Raw genomic sequence first — 26,873 nt, 5'->3', positions numbered from 1 at the left:
AAAAAAAGAAAAAAAGAGAGAGAGAGAAAGATAATTTTTTTAAGATTTATTTTTTAGTTTTCGGTGGACACAACATCTTTATTTTATTTTTATGTGGTGCTGAGGATCGAACCCAGTGCCCTGCGCATGCCAGGCAAGTGCACTACCACTTGAGCCACATCCCCAGTCCAAGTTTTAAAATTAGAATTAAGATAGAGAAAAATGTAGGCACTGGGCAAAATAAGCAAATATAATTAGAAGGTGAGGGAGGTGTTAACCCATGCTAGTTTTTCTATATGATCATCATGTGTTGATAAATAAAAAGGGAAATAGGGTGTTTACAAATTACTTTTATCATAAAGGTAGAAATATACCCATTTTGAAAGGTATAGTTTTCCCCTTGGCATTACATTTCACAAGAAGTATACCATGAGGACTATTTTATAGAACAAAACGTGTATAGTAGCATTCTCAATGACCTCACTACATGTGTAGATTTCCCCCTCTGTGATATTCCTTGCAATCATCTTCAATAAAGGGCAAGGATAAAACATGAAGGTATTAACTTCTCAATTCTCATACTATATATGCCCAAATATAAAGCAAACATAAACACACAATAATCCCTCATTTTCTCAGAGTGAAAATCCCCCCGAAATGTTTTTTGGCCATTTGAATATATGAACTTTTAGGGTTATAGATAAAATAGTCTGACTTTTAGGGAATTGATAGAATGTTCATACATATACTATTTGATTTCATAACTTGATTACATGCATTTCAAATCACAGATTGCAGAAAATATTTAGAAATATTGTACTTTTTCTGTTCACATTTCAACAAAACAATACTATTCTATTAAGAGTCACTTTTTGTGGCATATTATACAATCTCTAGAGAATAAAAACTTCACTTCTAGCTAGTGGTGGTTATGGAGAGATGTCATGAATTTCTGTATAATGCCCTACCCCCACCCCCCCACTGGAAATTGCATCCTAAGCTCCAAATACTTGTTTGCATGACATCTGAGCAGCATCCCCACCCCGACTCCATTTATCTAAAATAAGTGTATTTGTGCTCACCTTCTCATAAAGACTTAGCATGGAGCTTTTTTAGATGACTTTTTAAAATATATTTTTGTTGTTGTTGTAGATGGACACAATACCTTTATTTTATTTATTTATTTTTATGTGGTGCTGAGGATCAAACCCAGTGCTTCACACGTGTTAAGCAAGTGCTCTACCAATGTACTGCAAACCCCCCCCCCTTAAATGACCTTTAAAGGATGTCAAACATGTGTGGCGGGGACCTCATTGCTTTGGGAATTGTGATTAAATTCCATTGACTCCTTGATTCCTTATCTAATCAGGTGATTCTCTAAACATCTAAAGCCAGAATCAATGGAGGTCATTTCTAGCCAATGTATCCTCCCCAAACAACATTTTGTGGTTCAGAATAAAATAACAGAGAGAATACCCCATTACATGGGAATCTTTTACCTGGTGGGCTTATATTGAGGTATTTGCAGTGACTCTGTCACATAGTGGCTGAGTGTTCAATCTGACAATGCAAACCAACCCTGAAGGTCGCCCAGGGAATACTGCATGCTTTGGAACAGGGATACTCCACCCTGGGAACTTTGATAGGACATGGTCCTGGAGCAGGATAAATTAAGCTGTTAAATTCTTGGGGCTTGATTTTCTGGTAGGTGCAATGAGGAGGTTAGGCTAGATCCAAGATGGGCTTTGGGAGAGCACAAGAGGCCATTGGGATGCTGACCTCACCTGATTCCCTAGTCAATAGAATAGTTTTCCTCTTTGATCTGTTTGATATAAATGGATTCCAAGTAAAATTCCCTTTGAAATAAATAAGTCTTTTTTAATTACCAAAAAATGGAAGCAGGTTATTGAGGTCTGACTGCTTAGAAGTTTTCTGACTTCAAAGCCATTGGGGGGTAATCATTAAGTCTTCTTATTGACTGCTAATGGGGATCTTATGTGCCTTGCAATTCTGGGGGGCTAGACACAGCCCAGGAGACAGGGAATATATACCATATGGCGACACAGACCTGCAGATCCTGCCATAAAATCTCACATAGCTAGAATTCGATCATCCCAGCAAACCTAACATCGAATTTCATGAGAAAGCGGCAAATGACAGGGAAGCATTGATTCCCAAACTGTTCACCATATTAGAAATAACTAAGGGAATATTTAAAAATTCCAATGTCTAGGTCTTACCACATGCCAATCAAATCAAAGTCTGGAGGAAGGACCCAAGCATCAGAAATTTGTAAATCTTCCCCACGCAACTCTAATGCGCTGTCAAGTTTAAGCCAAATGCAAAACAGTATGGTGACTCTTCAGAAAATTAAAAATAGAATTACCATATGATGCAGCAATCCCACTTCTGGCTAAATACCCAAACGAATTGAAAGCAGAGTCTTGAAGAGATATTTATACACTCATGTTCACGGCAGAATTATTCACAATAGCCAAAAGTTGGGAGCAACCCAAGTGTCCATTAGCAGATGAAAAATAAGCAAAATATGGTATAGACACACAATGGAATATTATTCAGCCTTAAAAAGGGAGGAGATTCTGATACATGCTACAGTATGCATGAACCATAGGGACACTGTGCAAAATGAAATCAGACAAAGGAATGATTTTTTTTTTTTTTTTTGTGAGTGATGCTGAGGATTAAACTTGGTGTTTTGCAAATGTCAGGCAGGTACTCTAATACTGAGCTATTCATCTCCAAAGAAAAAAATATAAGATTCCATTTACATGACATATCTAGGGTAGTCAAATTCATAGATATGGAAAGTAGAAGGGTGGATTTCAGGGCTGGGGAAGGAAGAGATGGGAAGATAGTACTTAATGGTATGGAGTTTCCATTTTGCAAGATGAAAGAGTCCATGAGACCATTTGCACAACAATGTGAATGCATTTAACACTACTAAACTGTGCACCTAAAAATAGTTAAGATGGTAAAGTTTATGTTTTACTATAATTAATAAGCAATATAAAAGGAGTCAGTGGTATCATGCAGTGACTTGCTAGTCAGGGTGGGATCACTGGACCAGCAGTACCAGCATCTCCACAGAGCTGGATAGAAATGCATCATATGAGTCCCGCCTCAGGCCGGCTGGGTCAGGACCTTCATTTTTTAACAAGAACCTCTGAGGAGCTCCCTTCACACACTAAGCTTTGAGAAGCCCTAGTTGTAATGAACTGACTATTAGACCAGAGTTGAGAAGACGTAGCAGACACCGTTATCCTACCCAGAATCCATTTCCCCACTTCCTTCCTTTCAGAATCCCACATTCCCTGAGTAGCTTAAAGGGTTGCTCATTCATCCCTCCATGGTGGTCCCACTCCCCTGGGTTAGTGAACTGGGTTATGCCTGGTCGTGTTACCTGCTTCTGGCCACTGAAACTAAGGAAGATTCTGGAGAGTTTTTTCCAGGGGAAGGTTGCCTCCCCTTAAGGGCACCCAAGAAAAAAACGGCATTTCCTTTCCCTTTAGATATTTTCATGTTCGAATGGGATCTAAGTAAATTCAGTCAGTATCTTGGACCTGGGGAGCAGCTAGCCTCGCCCTTGATAATGCAGAGCCACTGACTCAAAAAATCCTGGGTCTGTGTCATCAAAAGACTTCTAGTTATGTGAGATGTACTTACTGTTTAATATAATCGGAGTCTGAATTTTCTATTACTTGTGGCCTAAGGTCTTTCAACTTCAACACTATTGACATTTAGGGCCAAAAACTGCTGATAGTGGGGGTCCGTCCAGTGTCTTGTAAGAAGTCTAGCAGTGACCCTGGACTTTACTCTCTAGATACCAATGCCACTTCTCCTTCTCCCAGTTGTGACAACTAAGAATGTCCGCAGACGTTGCCAAATTCTCCCTAGGGGGCAAACCACCTCCAGTTGAAAACCACTCTTATAGCTAAAGTCAACCTAAAGAATGTGAAGATCTTTTATTGGGATCCCTCAAGCTGCTATGGGATCTTCAGAAGTTCTAAATTACAGCCCATCTACCCCAGAGGGGAGGTGTTTGAGGGACCCAATGAGTCCAGTGTGAGAAAAATCAAACACACACAGATGTTACAAATCATTACCGGTCTTTGATGCTGTGGGTGCCTTGATAACAATGTTGTAGTTTCCATTTAGACTTTGAAAGTTTAAAAGGCATAGATGTTTAACTTAACAGATGGCCAACATGGATAGTGGGTGGAATTTTCCCTCAGCAAAATTGGTGCAGTTGGTAAGACTTCCAGGTAATTCCTCATTCAGAAACCCTGGGTTTATACCAGCTTGACCCTGAGTGGGGCCACCAATCCCAACTGATCATCCCATAATGCCGTGGATACTGAGGAGTTTATCAGTTAATACTGGTGTTCAACACGTTTTTGTATTTAGAAAATCTGTTTCACAGACGAAGCCAGATTGATGTCTTCCAAATAATAGTTTATAGTTCCCACGTCAGTTTATTTGACAACCTCCGTATTAGAAGACCCTGAACAAACTCTCCTGTCTTATGTTTCCCTTCCTAGACTCCACCAGCACATCCAGACTACTCTTCTTAGGAACCCCTCCACCTCTAGTGCCTTTGGATCCATCTTTTCTCGCAGAGCTCAGTTCCATCAAAAGTGTTCCAAAACGTCTCGCAGAACAAAAAGGTGTACCAGAGGAGGTCGACTTGGCAGAAAGGTCTGGAGGAGGATCTGGAGGGTGGGGACAGGAGAGGGACAAGTATGGTGACAAGGAGGGAGGCTTTGGATGCATTTGATCATTTATGCCCAGTGCTTCCCTTATACTAATCACAAGTACTAGGCACTGGGGCCGGGGCTGGGGCTGGGTGGGAGAAAGGCCCTAAGGAGGCACTTACAGCCCTTGGAGGGCCTCAGGATCTGTTGGGAAATATGTGGTAGATGTTGGGCTGCCCTTCTAACATAATCCCCTCTGCTGGTGTGGGGTAGCCCTACCCAGTAGCACGGTCACTATCTCAATTTTTGTACCACTCTCTTCACCGCTGCAGCCCATGAGCTTTCAGAACCCAGAGGTGGATCATGCATATCAGATGATAATTTTTGTTTTAGGGGTTGGCATATGACAATTGGGCTGGCATGACCTGGGACAATATGTGGCTTTTAGGGAGAGAGCTCTGTGTTTTCCTTTGAGGGAGGGACGGGGGAGGGGAGGGGAGCATGGCTGACAAAAGCCATGGCAGGTCCTGGTTCAGCCTGTTCCAGGAAGGAGTAAAGTTGAGGATTGAGCTGATTCACAAGGAAGGTTGAATGAAGAGAAATGCAAGGTAATCAAGCTGGAGCCTTGGTGAAACCCCATCTGACCTCCTCTGGACTTATTTATTTATTTTGGTAGTGTGTGCTACTATAAAAATCTTCCTCTTGTAGAAGCCCCTTTGAACTGGATTTTCTGTTACTTGCATAATAAGTTGACACAGAATCGGGTACCAGTGACGTGATAGTGGACAAGCCTCAAATGTAGGATTGGTTGCAAAGAGATGTTCAGGCAGAGACCAGGAAGAGATGTCTTTACTCAAACTAGGAGGATGGTAACTATCACTCAGCAAAATGGCCATCCTGGGAAACAGATCTTATACTCTGGAGCCCACACCATGTTAAGGTCTTATGGGAAATATTCAGGATATTGGCTACCACTAGCAGTTGTCATGAGGGTCCTAGATGGCTCAAATTTAGGAGAAAGGTGGCCCATTTGAAAACGGAGAAGGAAAAAAATAGGGCTTTGCTATGAGACGGCCTTTCAGTGTGATCATTAGTCTAAAGTGACAGGAAGTTGATAAGCAAGTGCTACGAGGTTGGAAAAGCTGATTTAACTGGCTAAAATTAGAGCACAGATAACAGTGGGGAACCTAATAGGAGAAAAAACTGGGGGCTCTGGAAAAACATTCCCCTCCATTCCCAGGCCTCTCTCAAGCATCTCATCTTAAGGACATCAAGTTGACAAAGGGGACGATCGACTTGTGAAGATGCAGTTGGGTTATCCCTCAGGGATTAGGAACCAATCTTGGGGTGGGGGGGGCTCCTTATTCGTAGATAAAGGAAGACACCACTAATCTGAGGAGCAGGAAGATTTGGGCAAGTGGCAAGGATTCCAACCTAAGAAGATCTCCGGCTCTAACTAGCAGCCTACAGACTTGAATGGAAGAAATACATTAAGTTCTTAAGGTCTGAGTTTCCAAGAAAAGTGGCCAACTCTGGCCTGAGACTGCCCCATCCGTCAGGCAGTCCCTGAACTTGTACCTACAGGAAGTGGGTGCTCGCTCGCATAGTGACTCTCTTGGGAAGGCATCTATCCCATGCCCACTCCAGTGCCAACAGGGCAGTACAGTGAATGAGGGAAATCCACACAAAATCAGAAATGGGCTGCCATTTTGTCCAATGGAGGAACTCGCTTTACCATCAGGTCGGGGGAGTCTCCAATATTTCCTTTAAGCAGGATATTGTGTGTACTGTTGACCAGTGGCTACTAAATGTTTTCCATTTTCCCCTCTCTAAAGAGAAATTCTTTTTTTTTTTTTAAATATATTTTTAGTTGTAGATGGATACAATACTTTTATTTGCATATTTTTATGTGGTACTGGGGATTGAACTCAGTGCCTCATGCATGCTAGGCAAGCACTCTGCCCACTGAGCCACAATTCCACCCCCTCTAAAGAGAAATTCTTATTTCAGATGTCCTTTAACTGTTTCCCCCCGCCCTCAGCACTATTGGTTATGTTAAAGGTGGTGAACTTTGGCATTTAGTTCATAGGTTACTTCCAGACAGTGTGAGATGTACCTTCCCCAACAAGATAACCTTGAATCTGAATCTAGTCGCTAGATGAATCACAGGGTTGCTCCCTTTGTGGGAGGGAGGGAGTCCACTTTAGCCATATATAGATATTGCTGATGATATGTAAGGGAAAGGGTGTTATATGGATATTGGATAGCCAGAAGTAGAATTTTGGTTGAACATTATGGTTAGGTTTTAACACCCATTTCCCCTTCTCTAGATAGTAATCCTGATTTTTTTTCAGGTAACTACACATGAACTCACAGCTTGTATGTCTTAGAGAAAGCCAACTCTATTCCCAGATCTAGGTCTGGGGCATTAGGCTAACATTAAGCTCACACTAGGGACCCCAGACAGATCTTCAAGAATGGATGAGGCATTTTCCTGGGACTTCTGAAAGATGAATTCTCTCTGTCTCTGATATATATATATATATATATATATATATATATATATATATATATATATATATATGTTAGTTGGGCACAATACCTTTATTTTATTTGTTTATTTTTATGTAGTGCTGAGGATCGAACCCAGAGCCTTGCACCTGCTAGGCAAGCACTCTACCACTGAGCCACAACCCCAGCCCCTCTCTTCCTGCTTTTGAGGTGACATTTTTGGAGAATATGAATGCTAGAGTAGTCATTTCATCCCCATGATCAGAACAAGGAGGGAAAGTCGAAAGAATCATAGAGAAATAGATCTGCAACCTTGACTGTACCATATCCACCTTCACCCCTGGACGTCAAGTTATACAATGTCAGTTTGAAGAGTTTTCTGTTACATGCAACCAAACAAATAACTATAATAGAGTATGATAAATGCTAGAATTAAAAAGTATGACAAAAGTGTTGGGTAATTTAGAAAGAAGGTAGGTTAATTAGCAAAGAAAAGTGGCTGTTAAAGCATGTAGGGTGGAAAGAGTTGGACAGGAATATAACATGGTTCTTACCGTTAAGCATACACTTTTCATTGGGGATTTAGTCGACTTGTCTGCAGCCATCATTGCACATCTCTTTGTCCATCCAAATGGGAATGGAAGTGTAAAGCCCTCAGTGCAGGGCACCATACCTGAAATTGAAAAGTCCCCAGTAAATGTGGATGATGGAAGGAAGTCTACCATCTGTTGCCCCCAATCCCTTAATAGGCTGAGGGAGCTCCCTAATGTCCACTCACACTGTGAGCAGACAGCCATCTCCTAATTCTTTTTCTTCCCCCACTGCTGTTGCAGGAGATGGATCACATGTCTCCCAGGCTGAGAGCCTTCCTCTCTGAACCCATTGGAGAAAAGGATGTTGGCTGGGTGGATGGGGTCAGCCGTGAGCTTGCCATCAATTTGATTACCAAAGGGTTCACCAAGGTAATTCATTTTTTTCTTCTTCAACTTTTCTTCTCTTTTCCCAAGTCCTGCCAGATGGCAGCCACTGCCATGAGTCCCTCTGAAGGGCCATCAGAGAACAATGCTGCCACTTGGCAAGGAGCCACATTCTTCAGTGCTACTGACCCCATATGCTTGAGAAAGCTCAAGGATTTGTAGCCAATAGGTGAAGAGAACTGCTTTAGCTCAGAGAAGCAGGGCTGGGTAAGATTTGCTAGGAGTCCAAATACTCAGGGCTTGACGGAAATGGGCTCACCACTAGAGTCTGGGGCAGTATCAGAACAGATGATATGGTGCACTTCCTGCTTCCATAAAGGGGCCCTGTGGAACTTTCCTTGCCCTGTCAGAGCACTAGCACAGAAATGACAGGTGGAGAACCAACAGACTGTGGTCTGCCTCAGAGACAGGGGACTTGAGTTTCTAAGCCAAGAATGACTTCAAGATATCCAACAGAATATGAATGTAGAAGTCTGTTTTCCATTGCTATAACAAAATACTTGAGAATTGGGTACTTTATAAAGAAAAGAGTTTTATTTAGTTCATAGTTTGGGAGACTTAAAGTCCAAGGTTGGACCACGTGTTTGGCTTTTTGGTGAGGGCCCTCCTGGCCACATCACAACATGGTACACAACATCATGGTAGGAGCCAAGAGAGAAGGAGCAGTCACATGACAAGAAAAAAAAACCAGATGGTGCGGAGAGGCCATTTTTATTTGCCTATTTATTTATTAATTGGTACTAGGGATTGAACCAAGGTCTCACGCATGCTAAGCATGTACTCTACCACTGAGCTACCTCCCCAGTCCCTGTTCTTGCTCTATTTATAGGAATAAATATCAAGAATAAAAAATAACAATTTCTTGCTCTCTTGGGAACTAACCAGGGTCCCATGAGAATTACATTGATCCCTTCCTCTGGACCAAATCATCTTCCACTAGGCCCCACCTCTTAAAATTCCATTACCTCTACACCACCCGACTGGGTGTCAAGCTTCCGACACAGGAATTTTAGGGGAAAGAAGCACATCAAAAATGTAGCCCTGAATAGTCTATGTAGTAACTTGTTTTTATGGGGCTATGAAAAAGCCATTTGGAATCTCAGGAGAGAATGGCAAAAGTCCCAAAGGAAGCAATTATTTACCAAGGAGGCTGGGAATTCACACAACCTTGCAACCCCAGTCAAGAGGCATCTACTTGTCCTACTGCTATGAATTCCCTTCAGTTTTCAAACCCAATCTTTACCACCAGGCAGGAAGATCTTATAGAAACACTCAAAGAGGCTGGGAACTACTGCCTGCACAGCTGGTGATCTGTTGGTTTGTGCCCAAATCTGAAGCATTGGGGCCCACGGTTTTCTGATTGACACTTGGCACTGGACCAGTTGTTATATATTCTGAATCTCACCCTGATCTACCCTCCAACTGAATATCCATTTTGGTGGTATCATCAGGAAACTGGAGCTCCACAATTGAGGTGGAGCCCTGATAAAGGATCGAGAGCCATTCCCAAGCAGGTAGTGTAGTGGGCAAGTCTGATTAGGATAGATATTTTAAATGAAGCATTCCTAAAAAAAAAAAAAAAAAAAAATTGTTCCTTTTATTCTTCTATTGTAGTGTAACGTAATTATGGGGATGTGCGTTTAGTATGAAGAGTTCAGATCAATGAATTTTTACATATGGATGCACCCAGGTACACACCATCTGGAACCAGCAATCTGACACGTTCAAAATTCCAGATGGTGCCTTTGCTCCTCTTCCCAGCCAGTGCCATCCGTATCCCCAGAGTAACCACTGTTCTGATGTCTACCACCATTGATTTAATGTTTCCATAACTGTGGAGTTTTATTATTGTTGCTGAGCTCTATGCTTAGCATTTAAACACTTTTTGTTAAGGTATGATTTACATAAGTAAATTTCACCTTTTGTATCATACATTGCTGTGAGTTTTGACAGTCCTGTAGCCATGGGCACAATCAAGACACAGAACAATCCCACCCTTCCAAAATAGTCACTCCCTTGTGTCCTGATACTCACCACCTTCAGTTCCTGGCAACAACTTATTTGTTTTCTTATGTATATAGTTTTGCCTTTTCCAGTTTAACTTTGTTTTAAATAAGGATTAGCATTGGTAGGTCAGACGTCTTTTAAGATAAAGGAATGAATGAATAAGTGGGAAATTTTCAGGCACTGGGACTTGCCTACATAGAGTCAGAGGTAGAGGGTTTGCCCGTGTGCATCCTGGTCCATAGACACATGCCCCTCCGGTGTCCGTGACCTCATGGCTGGCAGTGTCCAGTGCCCCACCCTCAGCCCTGTGCATTTCCATAACCATGGCACTGACACCCGGGATCTCACTGTTATCCTCTGCTTTGCGCCTCCTCACCTGTTATTTAGGCGATGATAGCTGTCTCTGCTTTATAAGTGAGGAAACAGAAGCTCTGGGAGATAGTGTCTGACTGAGGTTCTGGGTGAAAATAAGAATGACCATGAATTATACCGTCACAAACTACACAAGAAGTTCCAGGTGGTTCTGGCAGGCAGGGAGGGGGCTTAGAGTAAGATTTGGTAGTGAGACCCCTATATCAGGGCCCAGAGTCCAGATGAGCCCATAGGAAGACCCAGGAGGAGACCCAGATGATCAAGTGCCACTGGTCCCTGGGCAAGGCCAGAAACCAGAGCATGTGGCCGGCAGATCCTGACGGGGCAGGGTTCTCAGATTTAGCTGATGAAAACACAGGTTCCTATGTTTTTATTCACTGCCGGTCAGGAACCTAAACTTGGCAGAAGGAGGGACATCTTTCTGGGTCTCAAGCCACTCTCAGACTTTGCTGGCCTCTGCTGAGGCGTAGCCGAGCCCTTCCCTTTCCCTACCTAGACTGGGACCTCAGTGTCTTTGCCATGAGGTAGCACTGCCTCTGAACCCACCTTTGCTGTTAACAATTTTCTTGGACTTGTCCCGTGGGCACTGGCTCTTTCCATACCCCTTCTAAGTACCTGGGATGCAGTCTGGTGGGCAAACTCACACCTACTTGCCTACTCCTCGGAACTCAGCCACCAGCTCTCTCTAAAGACACCCAAACACTGTGTGCATGGGGAAAAGTGAGGCGCCAGCCTCCTGCCCCTTGATTGATCTGAGTGTCCAGTCACCTCTAGGTGTGTGGCCCTGAATGGGGTGGGACCTGGAAGTTCCTTCATAGCTCTCACCAACTCCTACATCTAGTACCTTCTCCTCTGTCCCTGGCCCCATACAAGTCTTTCATCTTTTCTTCAATAGAAGACTGTGCTTACATCCTTCCCACTTTCCCCAGAGCTCTAGTTAGGGCATGAACTGCTTTCCAACTCATGGTTTAAAACATAACTTTTCAAAACTATTGATTAGCTGGGCACAGTGGCACAAGCCTAGAGTCCTGGCTACTTGGGAGGCTGAGGCAGGAAGATGTTTGAGCCCAGAAGTTTAAAAACCATCCTGGGCCACATAGTGAGGTGTCATTCAAAAACAAAACAAACCAAACACTAAAATAAACCAAAATAAAACAAATGCAAGAAAACAAAACTGGATTCACCCAAGTCTCTTCAGGAAAGAAATGTAAAAAAGAAAAAAAAAATTTACATTTCTCAAGAGAAATGTACCTGTGATCTCTCTTGGTTATCTTGTGCCTTCCCTTTCCTGGAACAGTCACCTTTGGCCTGAGGACCTAGATCCAAAATGGTAGCCACCAACCACATCTGCCTGCTGAGCATTGATCTGAATGAAGATGTCCCAGAAATCTGAAATACTCACTTTTCTATTAAAGTCTTAAAGTCTCCATCTTAAAAGTATATAGGGTGATGATAGTTGTCTCTGCTTTATAAATGAGGAAACAGAAGCTCTTTATTATCTCATCAATAATTTTTTATTGATTACATATTGAAATGATAATATTTGGGGATGATGGGACAAAATAAGATTTACCATTAGAATTCATTCCAGCTGTTTTCTTCCCCGTTGTTCCTTCTGTGGCTTCTAGAAGATTATACATTACATATTGGCTGGTTCATCTTCTATTTCTATTGGCCCAGAAGTAGGATTATGGAAGAAAGGAATTTGGGAAATGGAAAAATCCATTGTGCCCATGGCGTCAAGGCTTGCCACAGCCTTCCTTTAGCTGTCTTGTACGCCTGTGCTCCCCACCCTTATCCCACCCACTACTGCCCCTGCATTAGTGCCAGGCTGTCTGTGAACCACAAACACCTAGGGGAGCCACCCTCCTCCAACCTGTGGTCTCTTGAAATGGACCTTAGTCCCCTTCAAGCTTCCAATCAGGGCCTCCTTCCTCTAGGAAACCTTCCCTCTGCCCACCCCACCCAACAGCTCCTTTTTCTGAGCAATACAGTTTTTCAGTGGGTCATCAGTACACTGTTGTCCTACTGTTGACTATGGTCCATGTGGCCTGAGAGCCCGCAATGATGTCAGAGACACAACATGCCTGTGGTTTTTCTCTCTAAACTCCTCTGAGCAGAGGATGAGTCTGTGTACTAGTCTCCTCCCTAGGACAACTCACCCAGAGGTGGTGGATTTCCACATATTCAGTAAATTCAGTGATGTTGGGCAGGGCCTTGTGGGGGTGAGCATACCACTCTGGAGATAGCTCTGGGGTTCTCCAATAGCATGGAGGTAACTTTAACATCCCAGAGAATCTGGTTGGTTTTAGAGAATTTTACAGACTTCGTAAAGTCATGTTCTTGAGCCCAAATCCTTCTCCTGAGAGATACTTAGAGGATCAGAATGGAGTAAATGTCTTGATTGCCCACCTGCTCTGCATATTTCTGCTAATAGATATAGCATGTGGTGTTTGCTACATGTCAGGCACTTCTAAGTGCATCACATATATTCAATCTTATTTAATTACCAAAAAATCCTTTGCATCACATATATTTAATCTTATTTAATTATAAAAAAAAATCCTTTGAGGTAGACTATCTCCACATTGCTGATGGGGAAACTGAGGAGCAGAGAGATCATGTGTGGCTTGCTCAAGCTCACATGAGATGACAGAGATGAATTCTGAATCTGGGTAGACAGGTTGTAGGGTCTGGATACTACACCATCGGGCTGTCTGCCTTCCTGAAATTGAAGTGTGAGGGAGTCATTCCCCATGCAGCTGCCCTGACCTGGATCACCTGCAAGGCTCTTCTCTCTCTTACCCTGCCTGCCTCATGTCTCAAGACTGTCCAGATTCCAGGATCTCCATCTCCTTCCAAAGCCACTTAGTTGTAATTAGCAGAGAGGAGAGAAGGCTGAACTCAGGACCAGGAAGCCCCAGTGAAGTCAGCCCTGGTCTCCCTCAGGTCCCAAGATGCCTATGACTAAGCTACTAGGGGCTCTAGTTCCTGCCTGTCCTCTCTGCTGGCACTTGACTTTGCTGCCTGACATCTGGACCCTGGCAGGAATCAGTCACATAAGTTTGGATGTTACCCTGCATAGAGTTGCCAGATAAAATAACAAAATACAGTTAAATTTGAATTTTGGATAGATGGATAATGTTATAGTATAAGCATAACCCAGGGAGACAGGGAAGAGAATAAAGGGTAAGACCTATATTGGATTGTCCATTTATTCACACTAAAGGCACGGTGTTTTAGACCTGAAATGACCCAGAGATATTGGATTTATAAGATTGCCATTGGCTCTCAAGTGGACATGAATACCTAAGAGTCAATGTCTGATTAGAGAAAATTGGAAAAAGTGCTGTTATTACTCTCTGAAGTCTTTCAGTGGTGTGAAGTACATTCCATATAGGCACTCGGGAGCTGGGGACCTAAGCAGAGGAAGTGTAAGAAACTTGAGATAAGAGACAAGACCAGGTGTCATAGTGAAGGTCCAAAAATTATTATGAATGCAGATGAGGACCAACTCCCTGATTTGCAGGCCCCAGAGCAAAAAGAAAATGTGAGGAGGCCCTTTGTTCCAATAGATTAAGCTTTTTAAGATGGCAAGAGCATAGCAAATTGAGTAAGTGGCTTTTTAAAAGTGTGGGACCCTGGGCAACCACACAGGTTACCCCCAAGGAAATCCAACCCCTGTGCAGAGTTAAATTGCTTCTGTTTATCAAGAAGTGGACACAGTGAGTAAAGGGGATGGTTCCCACCCTGCTTGGAAGAAGTCCCTGGATAAGCATCCCTGCTTAAACTTGAGGGCAAGTCTCCCATGGAGCTGCTGTCTTGCTGCTACAGGAAGAAACACACATCCCTGGCTTGCAGTGACCTCTCAAGGGAGTGGGAATGTAGAGTCATCTGCTCAGGGTTTCTGTGTTTCTATGTCCCCCTCCTTGCAGCTGGTTTTTCTTTGGCTCAAGAAGGCAGGTTAGGGGTTCACTTTCTGGAGACAGTGGAGAAACCAAGTGGACACTAGGCAGAGTCATGTGAGCCCATGACTCCTGCTTCCCTTGGGAGCAAGATGAAGTCCACAGGAATGAAGCAAGAAGGTGGGTCATCTTTCCTTGTCTACCCACTGGAAGATGCACAGGGAAAGCTGAGGTTGGAGCATCAGGTTGCAACTCCGCTCTGGAAGCCCTTCCTCCTGCAGCATTCTTGGAAAGCTTGCCTGGGTCCTGCTGGCCACATAGACCTAGGTTTCCTGGCTGCTGGGCCTGGTAGCCTATGGAAACTGCAATTACCAGGTCAGCTGATGCCAGCAGCTGGCCTCAGAAACAGGCAGAGGATGCTGAGCCTCCAGACTGGACTGCAGATGGTTGAGAGGTGGAAGACTGCGATGGAGGGAGGCACGAGTCTTAATCTCTTAGATTCTTGAGAACTCTTATCTGGAGAAGGGGATGAGCAGGGCACCTGTATTAAAACATACTGGGTGTCTCCAGCAGTGTGTAGCCTGCCAAAGTTCTCAAAAGTGCCACAAAAGTGTTATGATGAATGTTTCTCTCCTTGGACAAAGCTCACTGGCTCTCCATCCTGTTATATTCACCTTGGCACCTCCCATACCTACAGCAGCTGGCTCAATTGACACTTAAAATACATGCTCAGTTTTTTAAATGCTTATTTTAAAATATCTGTTTACTCTACCACTGCAAATGAGAGAGGATACTGATGAAAAATGAGATCATACCAACCAACTGCTAAAAAAAAAAAAAAAGATTAAAGTAACAGTTTCAAATCACCATGAAATCTTGGCTTTTTTCCTCTTTTCAACAATGGGACCATAACTAAAAATAAAACCCCATGCTGGGAGTGTAGCTCAGTGGTAGAGCACTAGCCTACGTTCAATCCCCAGCACTACAAAAAATAAATGATAAGTAAAAATAATACCTTTAAACTTGATTGCTTAGGTAAATTTTATGACTGGGATCCAGTTTTTATTTGATTTCTCTTTTTTTAAAAAAAGTTTCCTTTGATTAAGATGAAGTTTGCTTTGCTTTACATAAAAGTCAACAGACACCAGCGGGTTTTCATGGAAAGAGTCCAGAACTTGAAGGCATGAGTGAACACTAGTTTTCGTTGGTTCCAGACTGGAAAGCGCCCAAACCAGTCCCAAGAGATGGACATGTAATGTGACGTGAAATCTCTAGTCTCCACCATGGAGCGGTTTGGCCAGTTTATGGCCATGTGGTCTTTGGGAGGTCTTTTTCTCCACATGGCCCTTTTTCTTGTTAATAATGGTGTGATGAAATTGTAAAATCTTTGGTATGTAGGTATTAAAAACTAGAGAATACCATTGGAATATAAATCATAGTGCACTAAATATTTAGCTTAATGTCTTTGTTATCCACAGAGACTCTTAGAAAGTGTATTAGTCAGGGTTCTCCAGAGAAACAGAACCAACAGAATATATATGATTAAAAGAGGGGATTTGTTGGACTAGCTCACATGGTCAGGGGCTGAATATTCCCACGATGACTGTCTGCAGGCTGGAGAGCCTGAGAAACTGGTAGCTGCTCAATCTAAGAAGCCTGAAGCCTCAGAACGAGAGAGAGAGAGAGAGAGAGAGAGAGAGAGAGAGAGAGAGAGAGAGAGAGAGAGAGAGAACCAGTAGGAGGCTTGGGAAAGAGGGACAAAGCTGAGCATGTTTTATATCTTCTATGCTCTTCCCACAGGGCCACATCTCCCAGGACAAAGGAACAATCTGCATTTTTTTTAACGTTTTTTCCCATTTGATTCACTTCATTTGCAGGGCAGGTCACATGATGTGCCTTAGGGAGGTACAGACACTGAGACCTGGGTCCTGCTGAGCCCTACTTCAGGTGGAGTTGCCTGAGATCACACAGGTGGTTTGCAAAGACAAGTCGATGCTAAGATGACCTTCACCTGCCAGTTGCACGTGCACTGGTTCTCAGCAGAGGAGAGTTTAGCTCCAAGAGGGGGTGTGGCAAAGATCCAGGATGCTGCTACACATCCTGCAGTACCCAGGCCAGACCCACAGTGTAGAATTCTCTAGTGTCAGAAATGCTGAGATTGTGAGAACCCTTTGTTAACAGCAGTTGAGAAAATAGTGAAGATGAAAAAAAAAGTGTGTGCGTATGTGTATGTGTGCGTGTGTATGTGTGTGTGTGTGTGCGCGCGCGCGCGCATGCGAGTGTGTGTGTGTGTGTGTTTTGAAGAGAGAAATACTAGATGAGAGGTCTGAAAGGAGTTTCTGAAGTACGTGAGGCCCCCCTCCTCAAAACAATGTCCTGGACCAGCCTCAGCTGGGAGCTTGTTAGAAATGGGGACTCTCAGGTCCCACCTCGACTTAGGCTCTCTGAATCATAACTTGCCTTTTCATGGGATCCCAGAGGATTTCTGTGCTCACTTAAGTTCGAGGAGGACAGGGTCTGGTTCAATCCAGGCTGGACAGTTCCCAAAGCAACCCAGAGAGCTCGGTGTTGAACTTGGCCTTACTTCTCACCAGGAACCCATATCTGGATCCTCCTGGAACAAGCCAGAGCTTCAGGACTGACAGTCTTTCTCAAATTGGACCTGTACCCCAACCTTTGATTGTTCTATGAATTCCAATGTTTGGGGGAGAAAGGGTGCATCTGACCGGGACTATACTAACCATTCCCATTTTCCTCCCTGCCTTGTCCCTTTCCCCAGGCCTACATCCTGTTGGGACAGTTCCTTCTGATGCACAAAAACGAGGCTGAGTTTCAGAAGTGGATCATTTGCTGTTGTGGTGCCACCGAGTGTGAGGCCCAGGAGAGCTCTAACTGTCTGAAGGAATGGTGTGCCAGCTTCCTGTAGAAACACCCTACCACTCTGCCCCTGGGTAAATGATGCCTTCTACATCTAAACCCAGGCTCCTAGTCATTATTTGTGTTTTTGACTTCATTATTACACATGCATCCAAAAGGAATACAAAAATATAAACAAGAGCAATCACAAGAAAAATCACCCCAAAACCTACTGCCTAGAAACTGCCATCACTCACTTTAGATGAATATCATGCCCAGTAGCTCTCTGCAAAAAATTTATATAATTGTAATTTTTATTTTTAAATGGAATAAATTTTATGTTAACAATCTATTGCCATATAACGAATTGCACCCAAACATGGCAGCTTAAAACAACAAACTCTAATATTACCAGTTTAGTATTCTTTAATCCAAAACTCAAAAATGCTTCAAATATTAATTTCTCATTTTGGAAAATTAAAGATTTTGGATTTTTGTATTAGAGATGCACAATCTGTTGAAGTTGATGCAAATATTTCTAAATCGGAAAAACTCCAAAATCTGAAATGTTTCTGGTCTCAAGCATTTTGGAGAAGCAATATTCATCCTGTAGCTCATAGTTTCTGAGGGTCAGCAATCTGAGAGTTGCTCAGCTGGCTGGTTCTGTCTCAGGGTCTCTTATGAGGTTACAAACTGCAGGCTGTGATCAGTTACCTGACGGCTTAACCAGGGCGAGTAGCCATTTCCAAGACAGCCACCTCACGTGGTTGTTGGCAGGAGGCTTCAGTACCTCCCTACAGGGGCCTCTCCACTGGGCTGTTCATGGGGTGGCAACTTTTTCCCCCAAAGTTGGTGATCCAGGAAAGAATTGAGAAAGCAAGCAGAAAGCCCCCAGTGCCTTTTAATGACCTGCTCTCTATTCTGTTTGTTAGAAGCAAGTCACCAACTCTTCCAGGGAGGAGAATTACAGTTTCTTAAAATAGCAAATAATGCAGACATACCTTTTAAGATCATCACTGTCAGATTTTTTACGTATAATTTACGTATAGTTAAATTATCCCAACTTTTTCATGTGTGCAGTTCTATGAATTTTGGCAGAAGCAACACCACAATCAAGATGTAGTACACTTTAATTGTCCCCGGAGAGTCCCCTGATCCTCTGTAGTTATCCCCTAAACATCCCCAGCCCTGGGCAACCACAAATATGTCTTCTGTCCTTACAGTTTTGACTTTTCCAGAAATCCACATAAATGCAATAATATAGTAAGTAGCCTTTTTACTTAGCATCATTTATTTTATATTAATCTATTATACAAGGTTTTTAAACTGAAGAAAGGTTTTAATGTTTTTGGTACTTTATCCTGTTGGTAGTCACTGTTCCAGTCAAGGCCAGTGATTTCTGTTTGCAGGCACCTAAGTGCCCTCTGCCTGAGGGTCTTGCTGGCTGCAGAAATGGAACCAGTCTGACCACAGGACAGGGAGGAAGTGGAAGGGAGTTAATACCCAGAAGAGGCCCCAGTGCTGGATGGAAGTGGATGGATAAATGCCCCCACTTCCATGCACCCACACATGAGAAAACACTGAGAGAGTCTCCCCAAGTTCCCCAGTGGGGTAGAATCCCAGTTGTCTGCAGTGATCATTAGCTCTGTAAAACCCTGAATTCACTTCATTCTCCTTCTATCCCCCAAACCAGTGTTTCCTGGGATAACCCTCCTTCCCCGCGGCCTCATGGAACATTCACATTGTCGTGTCAGATTCTGTTTCTGGAAGAATCCAACCTAAGACAAAAGTTGGAATGTAGTTTAATTTTAACAAAAGGGAATTGAAAGAATGGTTGAACTTTGCTGAATTTTTATGGGGGGAAACAGCAAGAGGTTAGTTAGTATAATTAGGTTTACTCTGAACTCAGTTTTTCAATGATAAATGGTATGAATTATTGCTGTAAAACTAAAAAGAACTTAGGACTTATATCTCTTCCCCACTTTCTTCACATTTTGTATAGGTTTTATCATTACTTTCAATTTATCAAAGTTCATAGCACTTAAATTCTTCCCAGGCTCATGGTGAGAGATAAGGCCAAGTTCAATCAACTATTTAGTTTTAATTGTATATTTAAGAGCTTACCATCAATTCTTGTTAGTATCATTATTTCAAAGATCATAGCTTTGTCCTTCCTAAATTCTTTATTTTGATACACTTCTTTGTTGCTTGAGTTGTATGCTGGTATCAGTCAGACCAGGCGGGTTTATACTGCTACAACAAACAACTTCAAAATTCTTGGTGATTGCCAGGTGTGGTAGTGAACACCTGTCATTCCAGCAGCTCAGGAGGCTGAGGCAGGAGGATCACAAGTTCAAAGACAGTTTCAGCAACTTAGTGAGGCTCTAAGCAACTTTGTAAGACTCTGTCTCAAAAAATTTTTAAAAAATTTAAAAAGGGGTGGCAATGTCACTCAGTGGTTAAGTGTCCCTGGGTCCAATCCCAAAAAAAGTCTCAGTGATTACTGGGCTGGGGGTGTAGTTGCAGTAGAGTGCTTGCCTAGCATGCACAAGGCCCTGTTTCCATCCCCACCTCCTTAGTGGTTAAGTGCCTCCTTGGTGGTTAAGTGCCCCAGGGTTCAATCCCTGGTGGTGATGGGGGGAATCCTCTGCTCTACACTAGGAATTTTCACTCTCCCCTATACACCACGAATAATCACTCACTTCATTCTCTTGTATTGATTTTTGCCTTCCTCTTCACAAAATGATTAACTCAATTCTTCACCTCCCCCGCATTTCCCATCTCTGTCATGTGATTTTGCAAGTTCTTTCCTCTGAAGGCAGAGTCATTCCCAGCCCTTTGGCTATGACTTATCCATATGACTTGCTTTGGCCAATGGGACAAAGCTGAAATGACAACGTGCCAGTTCTCTGTCTCCTCTTTAATTTCTACTCACTTCCTGTGCCTCTGCTAATACGAGAAGAGCCCTTATTTGCTAGCCTTATTTGTATATAGGGGGTTGAACTGAGGGCCTCACACATGCTAGGCAAATGCTCTATCATTGAGCAATATCCCCAGCCCAAGAAGAGCTACTATTTTGAATCACTGCTGCCCCTTCAGCCTGGGCCCTAGAAAGAATCCAGGGGGAGCTGGTCACAGTGCAAACTGCAGCTAGAACCCAAGTCCAGCCAGACCTGCAGTTGATGCCTGTCCATCCCGCTGAGCCATGCATGGAACAGCCAACACTCAACGGACCCCCAGGTGCATTTCCCTCCACACACAGGCTGAATGGATTTACTGGAAATAGATAGAAAATATTATAATCTCAAAAAGAAATTACACATATATGAATAAAGTAAAACACGTGATCTATAAAATTTTAAAAATTATAATTTGGTAATAAGATAGAGAATAACCAAATGGGCATAATCTGAATACACACTTAACTAAGGAAGACCTTGCATGACTAAAATGAATATAAATAGGTACTCAACATCATGAGTAAAAAATAAAATATCAAGCCAAAACTATTAGATACTACATATCCTCTAGAATGGTTGTAACCAGAAATGTAATTAAAGTTGATGGTACTAAGTATAGGAGATACTGTGGAAGAATTACAAACATTCATAAATACTGGAAATATAAAGTAGCAGCAAACTTTTAGAATACTCTTTGGCAAGCTCTAATTAATTTAAACTTTTGAGAACAACCGTAAAATCCAGCAATTTATTGTTATTTACCCCCACCTAAATAAAAATAGATGTTCATATATTATCTTGTGCACACATGTTCACAGCAGGTTTCTTAACAATAGGTTTAAACTAGAAATTCAAATGTTGGTTAACATGTGAATGGATAAACAAATCAGGGTGCATTCACGCACCGGGGTTTTATTTACTTAACAGTGAAAAGAAAGCTTCCCACAGAGATACTGATGACATTGATGAATATCAAAAAAATTTTAAGTAAATTAAGAAAAAAATACATTTTATTATATGTATATCTCCTAGTCTTCATTACACAACGAACAATTATGGTTTGTTCTCTAAAGGGCCCTGTAAGCTTAGTCATTTGGAGGAAAGTATTGTTTTCGATAGGGCACAGACAGATGTGAGTAGTGGGAACATAAGGTTAAAGGAATAAATCTGTAAATTGGGCCTACTTTGCTGACCTCCACCACGCTTTCTTTTTCAAGAAGCAATTTATCTACAGCCCTGCCTGGTCTCAGTGGACAGGATATGTCATGTTTCTCAGCAAACTACCTGTTATCTTCAGGAGAAATGCAGACCTGAAATAATGTCAATAAGAGGAACTTAAGTTGCCCCTCTTCATAGACTGAAACTGAGGAACATAAGGATAATTCCTCCTAACCATAAAGTCTTAAGAATTTATGGTTAAGAATCCAATTATAGGGGCTGGGGTTGTGGCTCAGTGGTAAAGCACTCGCCTAGCAAATGCGAGGCTCTGGGTTCGATCCTCAGCACCACATACAAACAAAGATGTTGGTGTCCTCCGAAAACTAAAAAATAAATATAAAAAAAAAAACTAAAAAATAATAAATATTAAAAAATTCTCTCTCTCTCTCTCCTCTCTCTCTTTAAAAAAAATAAATAAATAAAATAAAGATATTTTAAAAAAGAATCCAATTATAAGCAGTCAGCATGGGCCAAAGTGACCTAGAGTCGTCATGACAGTGGGGACTTAAAAGTCTGATATCACCCTGCTGTCAGTCAAAAGTCAAGGGGTGAACCTGAATGGGACTATTTGGAAATTTCTCTGGGATCCCCAAAGGAGTTAAAATCAGCATACTATAGTAACACATCATTATAGCAGCTCAATTCACAATAGCTGAGCTATGGAACCAAGCTAGATGCCCTTCAACCGAGGAATGGATAAAGAAAAAGTGGCATCTATACACCATGGATTATTACTCAGCTATAAAAAGAATGACTTTATGACTTTTTGCCAGTAAATGGATCTAAAGACTATTATGCTAAGCAAAATAAGCCAATCCCAAAACCTAAAGGTCAAATGTAGACACTAACACACAACAAAGGTGTGGGGGAATAGAAGTTCAGTGGATTAGACAAAGGGGAATAAAGGGAAGGGAAGGGAAATAGGAATAGGAAAGGCAGTGGAATGAATCTGACAGAACTTTCCTATGTTCACATATGAATACACCACAGTGAAACTCCACGTCATGGAGTACAACGACAAGACTGGGATCCTAACTGTAGTAAGTTATATTCCATGTATGTATAATATGTCAAAGTACACTCTGTCATGCATAACTAAAAAGAACAAAAATAATAAATAACCATCTACATCCAGTCAAGAAGAAGGGCAGAATGCATAATTACTTAAAATAAGAGTCAAAAAGATCAAATGGCTACAGAAATGTGAGAGAAATGAAGATTTGTGAAAGGTAATTTTGTTCCCCAAGAAAATAAACTGGACAATATTAATGAAATAGAAAATATACCCTATACCTAAATGGACTCCAAAAGACACACGAAATAAAAAACACTGACTTTCAAAGAATAAATTTTAAAAAGTTATCAAATGTTACAGGACTAGGGCCTTCTAGGAAAATGAGGCAGCCAAAGAGGCCCCATTTCAACCTTGATTCTTGCAATCAAGTGAGAAAGATTCAAGACATGTTGCTCAGAGTTCAAGGGAGAGAGTGAGTCTTCTCAGAGAGGAGAGGGACAGTAGGTCTCTCACAGGAGTATTAGCAAGTAGCAAGGATCCCCCACTTAAAGCCACTATTGCTTGGGACAGTTTACTATGCAGCAATAGCAAACTGCCACCTTCCTTTGAGTCTGAAGCATCCCTACTCTGCCAAGGTGAGCTGCATCAAAGTCCCAACAAATCTTCAGCTGGAGAAGCATCCCCGGGAGGTGAGGGGGGGTGTGAAAGAACACAGATCATTTGGGGCTGGGCAGGCATGGATGTGAATTCTGGCTCTGAAAAACACCGCCTTCTCCTGGTGGAGCTAGTTCACCTCACTGAACTTTTATTTACTCATCTGTAAAGAGAGACCAAGACAGTAATAACCCTGCCTCACAAAGTGGATCAATGTCAATAGTATCTGCAGCCGGGCATGGTGGTGCATGCTTCCCAGAGGGTTGGAAGGTCAAGGTTGGAGGATTGTGAGTTCAAATCCAGCCTCAGCAAAAGCAAGGCACTAAGGAACTCAGTGATATCTGTCTCTAAATAAAATACAAAATAGGGCTGGGGATATGGCTCACTGGCAAGTGCCCCTGAGTTCAATCCCTAGAACCACCCCATCCTGCCCCCCAAAATAGTATATATAAAGGATGTGGTGCAGTAGGAACATGATAAATCTCTGTCCTTAGGGCTTTCCTTAGTGCCCTGGCCTCTTGAGAGCTTGTTGCTCTCATGGCTCTTGGAAGAATGTTCACAGCTGTGAGTTGGAAGAGAGCCCAGATACCAACTTTTCTAATGAGTATGGACACTGAAAATGTGGAGACCTATATACTCTTTTACTTATTGATTTACTTATTGGGAGTACCAGGGATTGAACCCAGGGGTTTTCCACCACTGAGCCACATCCCCAGCCCTTTTAATATTTTATGTAGAGACAGAGTCTAAGTTGCTGAGGCTGGCTTTGAACTCACGATCCTCCTGCCTCAGCCTCCCAAGCCACTTGGGATTACAGGCGTGCATCTTCGTGCCAGGCTCCTAAGACCTATATACTCTTCAATGGGTGGGTAAAAGAAAGAACAGATCAACATCAAATTATTTCTGATTTTGACTGTGACCTGTAGAGTCCCATCAACCTGCTAACCCCGAAAGCCATTGTAAAAGACACGCAGGAGGATCAGCTTGCACGCATGTCCGCAGCCCAGCCAACAGCGTATCTTCTACTTGCAGGAAGGCTGTTTGGAAGATTTGGGAAAGGTGGATTTGACCAGCATCTTAATAAGAGTGAAATATCTTCAAGGAAAAGGAGATGGACCCCCGTCTTGGCCTCATGACTGTATTTTAGAGGGTATCCATGGATAGGTGACTTTGATTAGAATGTCCGGTGTCTAAGGCTCTAAGCTTGATTAAACGACGTGGAGGAGGCAGGGGAAGGACACCTGAGTTTCCTTGGCTTCCAGGACCTGTAGTGTGGCAGGGATGGGGAGAAGGCGGGGCAGCACAGCAGGGGTGTCGAGAGGTGGGTCTTACTTTGGTCTTTCCTAGAAGTAGCCCCTGTCAGGGATATGGAGGGCTGCTCCCAGGGAACGCAGGTGTGTGTGTGGGGAAACATGGCAGGAAGCCAGGCAGCGATAGGTGAGCCAGAGTGCTGCCACCGTGATCACTGTGAGCAGTGGGAGCTCAACCCTGCAGGCCACCCTGGGAGCCAGTGGAGAAGGAGCTGGGGGACCTACATGCCACCCTTGCACCACCAGTCATTGGTACCCAGCTGCCCCCACAAGAAGTGAACGGCTGAGCTCCTGATGGCCAGCTCCATGGGGAAAATGAACCTCAGTGAGAAAGACAAAGAAATGAAAGAGCAGGCAGCTGGCAGCTGGGCCATCCCTGCCCTGCAGTAAGGGCGAAGGGACGGGGCAGCCACTGACAGCTCCTGCCATGGGGGTGGGGTGGGGGGGGGGGAGGATGGGCCTGGCTTTAAAAACAGAATCCACCTTCTTGCCACCAGTTGTTAGACCTTTGAAAAGCCACCTTCTTGGCCCCGCTCCCTGGCTGTAAAATGGCGATTCATGTGTCTATTTGTGTTGGGGGGATTAACATTCCTAGCACCTGGTAAGAGCTCCATGCATGGGAGCTCTGGAAGCCTCCGTGCTGGATGTGTCTGGTTACTTACAGAAGGGGAGGTTGGTCAGGACCAGAGTGACCAGGGGAGGCTCCCAGGACCAGGAGGCGACTTCAAAGCTTGGTCATAAAAAGGAAGGAGGGGAAAGTGGGGGACTGATAAAGGGAGAGAGGGAGGGGAAGGGGAAGAAAGAGCCATGAACCCATGGCAGGAAGGCAGGCAGCCATGAGGTGTGGTTTTGGGGGCCTGATGTTAAATCCAGGCCCACCACCTGCAGAGTTCCCCCAGGGGTGGGAAACACATCTGGTGAGATGCTCTCAGACACTCAAAGGGAGTGCTTATGAGGGGCAGACGGGCGTTAGAATGGATGAGAAGGATCTCTTGGAATGGTCCTGGAAAGATGTCCATGACGTGTCAAGGGAGAGAGCAGGTCACAGAAAAACACCGCTCAGCAAGGGTTCACTTAGCACCTAGCACACGCCAGGCACAATTCTAGATGCAGCAAAGAACAGAACAGACAAAACTAACTTCCCCCAGGAGCTGACATTCTCGTGGGAAGAGGCCAAAACAAGTGTTAACAGGTAAAATATGTATTAACTTGAACCACATGAAATTGCCAGGTGAAAAATAGATGAATATGGGCAACTTAATATGATTCAACTTAAGAGTTTCATGGTGAATGCTAGGAGGAAGATAAAATAAGGGAAAGAGGTTAAGAGCATTAGGGGATATGGAATTTTAAGCACAATGAGGGAAGGCGCCACTACAAAGGTTAAGCAAAGTCCTGAAAGAGCTGAGGCTGAGAGCTCTGAGTTAGCTAGGAGAAAACCACTCCAGGCAGGGAGAACAGCCAGTGCAAAGGCCCTGGGCTGGGAATGTGCCTGGTGAGTACAAAGAGTGGAATGAGCAAGGTGGAAAGAAAATGGTAGTGAGAGTGCATAGGGCCTGTTATGTTCTTGATAGGACTTTGGCTTTTGCTCAGATTGAGACAGAAATCCATTGGAGGGCCACATGATCAGATTCATTTCTCAGAAGGATCCCTCTATGCTGATAACAGTGTGGAGGTGTAAGGGCGAGAATAGAAAGACCAATTATGGCAGTAACCAACTGAAAGATGACAATGAGTCTATCCAGGATGGATGTGAGGGGCTGGGGAGAAGTGGTCAAGGTAGAGCCCCTGGGGCAGATATAGGAAGAAAAGTGCCAGGGGTCAGGACTGAGCCTTGGGCCCTCTAACATTTGGAAGGCAGAGAGATGAGGGAAACTCCGTAAAGACAGGGGAGAAGCACCCAGTGGATTGGAGGTGCCCCCAAGGGAGAAGAGGAGGAAGTGAGCAACTCAAATGCAGTTGATAGGTCAGGTGAGGTGAGAATTGGGAATGGAGGTTGGGTAGTATTTTTGCATGCTGCGCAGAAGATCCCAAAGAGGAGAGCTTGGGTGGAGAGAGAGAAGAGGGCTGCTGGCCTTGTGTCCTTGAGTAGGTAACAGGCATGAGGTCAGGGCACAGGAGGAGGACTGGCCATGGCTGGGTGGACAACACGAGGGAAGGCACAACCCAGGGAGGGTGGCCCCGAGACAGGGAAGTGGGTTGCTGAAGTGGGAGGTCATAGAATTGTTCTTCTGATGGGCTGTTTTCTCAGGGCAGTGGGAAACGAGAGAGCAGGCTATGAACAAGAATGAGGAGGTAAAGATCAGGGTGAGCATGGATCCTAGGATCACCTAGCTCTTCCATGGTCCGTGCGTTGAAAACTGTGACATGGAGCGATCAGTAACAGTTACCCAGTTG

The 26,873-nt window shown here is 43.5% G+C and overlaps 1 protein-coding gene across 1 annotated transcript; it reads left to right on the top strand.

Annotated features, from left to right (window-relative positions):
• The first annotated feature begins 8,038 nt into the window (after positions 1-8,038).
• Banf2 (BANF family member 2) lies at positions 8,039-17,389 on the top strand. Its single transcript, XM_026400727.1, has 2 exons — positions 8,039-8,164; positions 17,243-17,389. Exons 1-2 carry the CDS (start codon positions 8,039-8,041, stop codon positions 17,387-17,389), a joined length of 273 nt encoding a protein of 90 aa, XP_026256512.1.
• Positions 17,390-26,873: the final 9,484 nt, after the last annotated feature.

Source organism: Urocitellus parryii, chromosome 6, assembly GCF_045843805.1.
Source record: "Urocitellus parryii isolate mUroPar1 chromosome 6, mUroPar1.hap1, whole genome shotgun sequence".
NCBI lineage: Eukaryota > Metazoa > Chordata > Mammalia > Rodentia > Sciuridae > Urocitellus > Urocitellus parryii.
The sequence above is the reverse complement of the archived record's forward strand: the minus strand, read 5'-3'. Positions and strand labels throughout refer to the sequence as shown.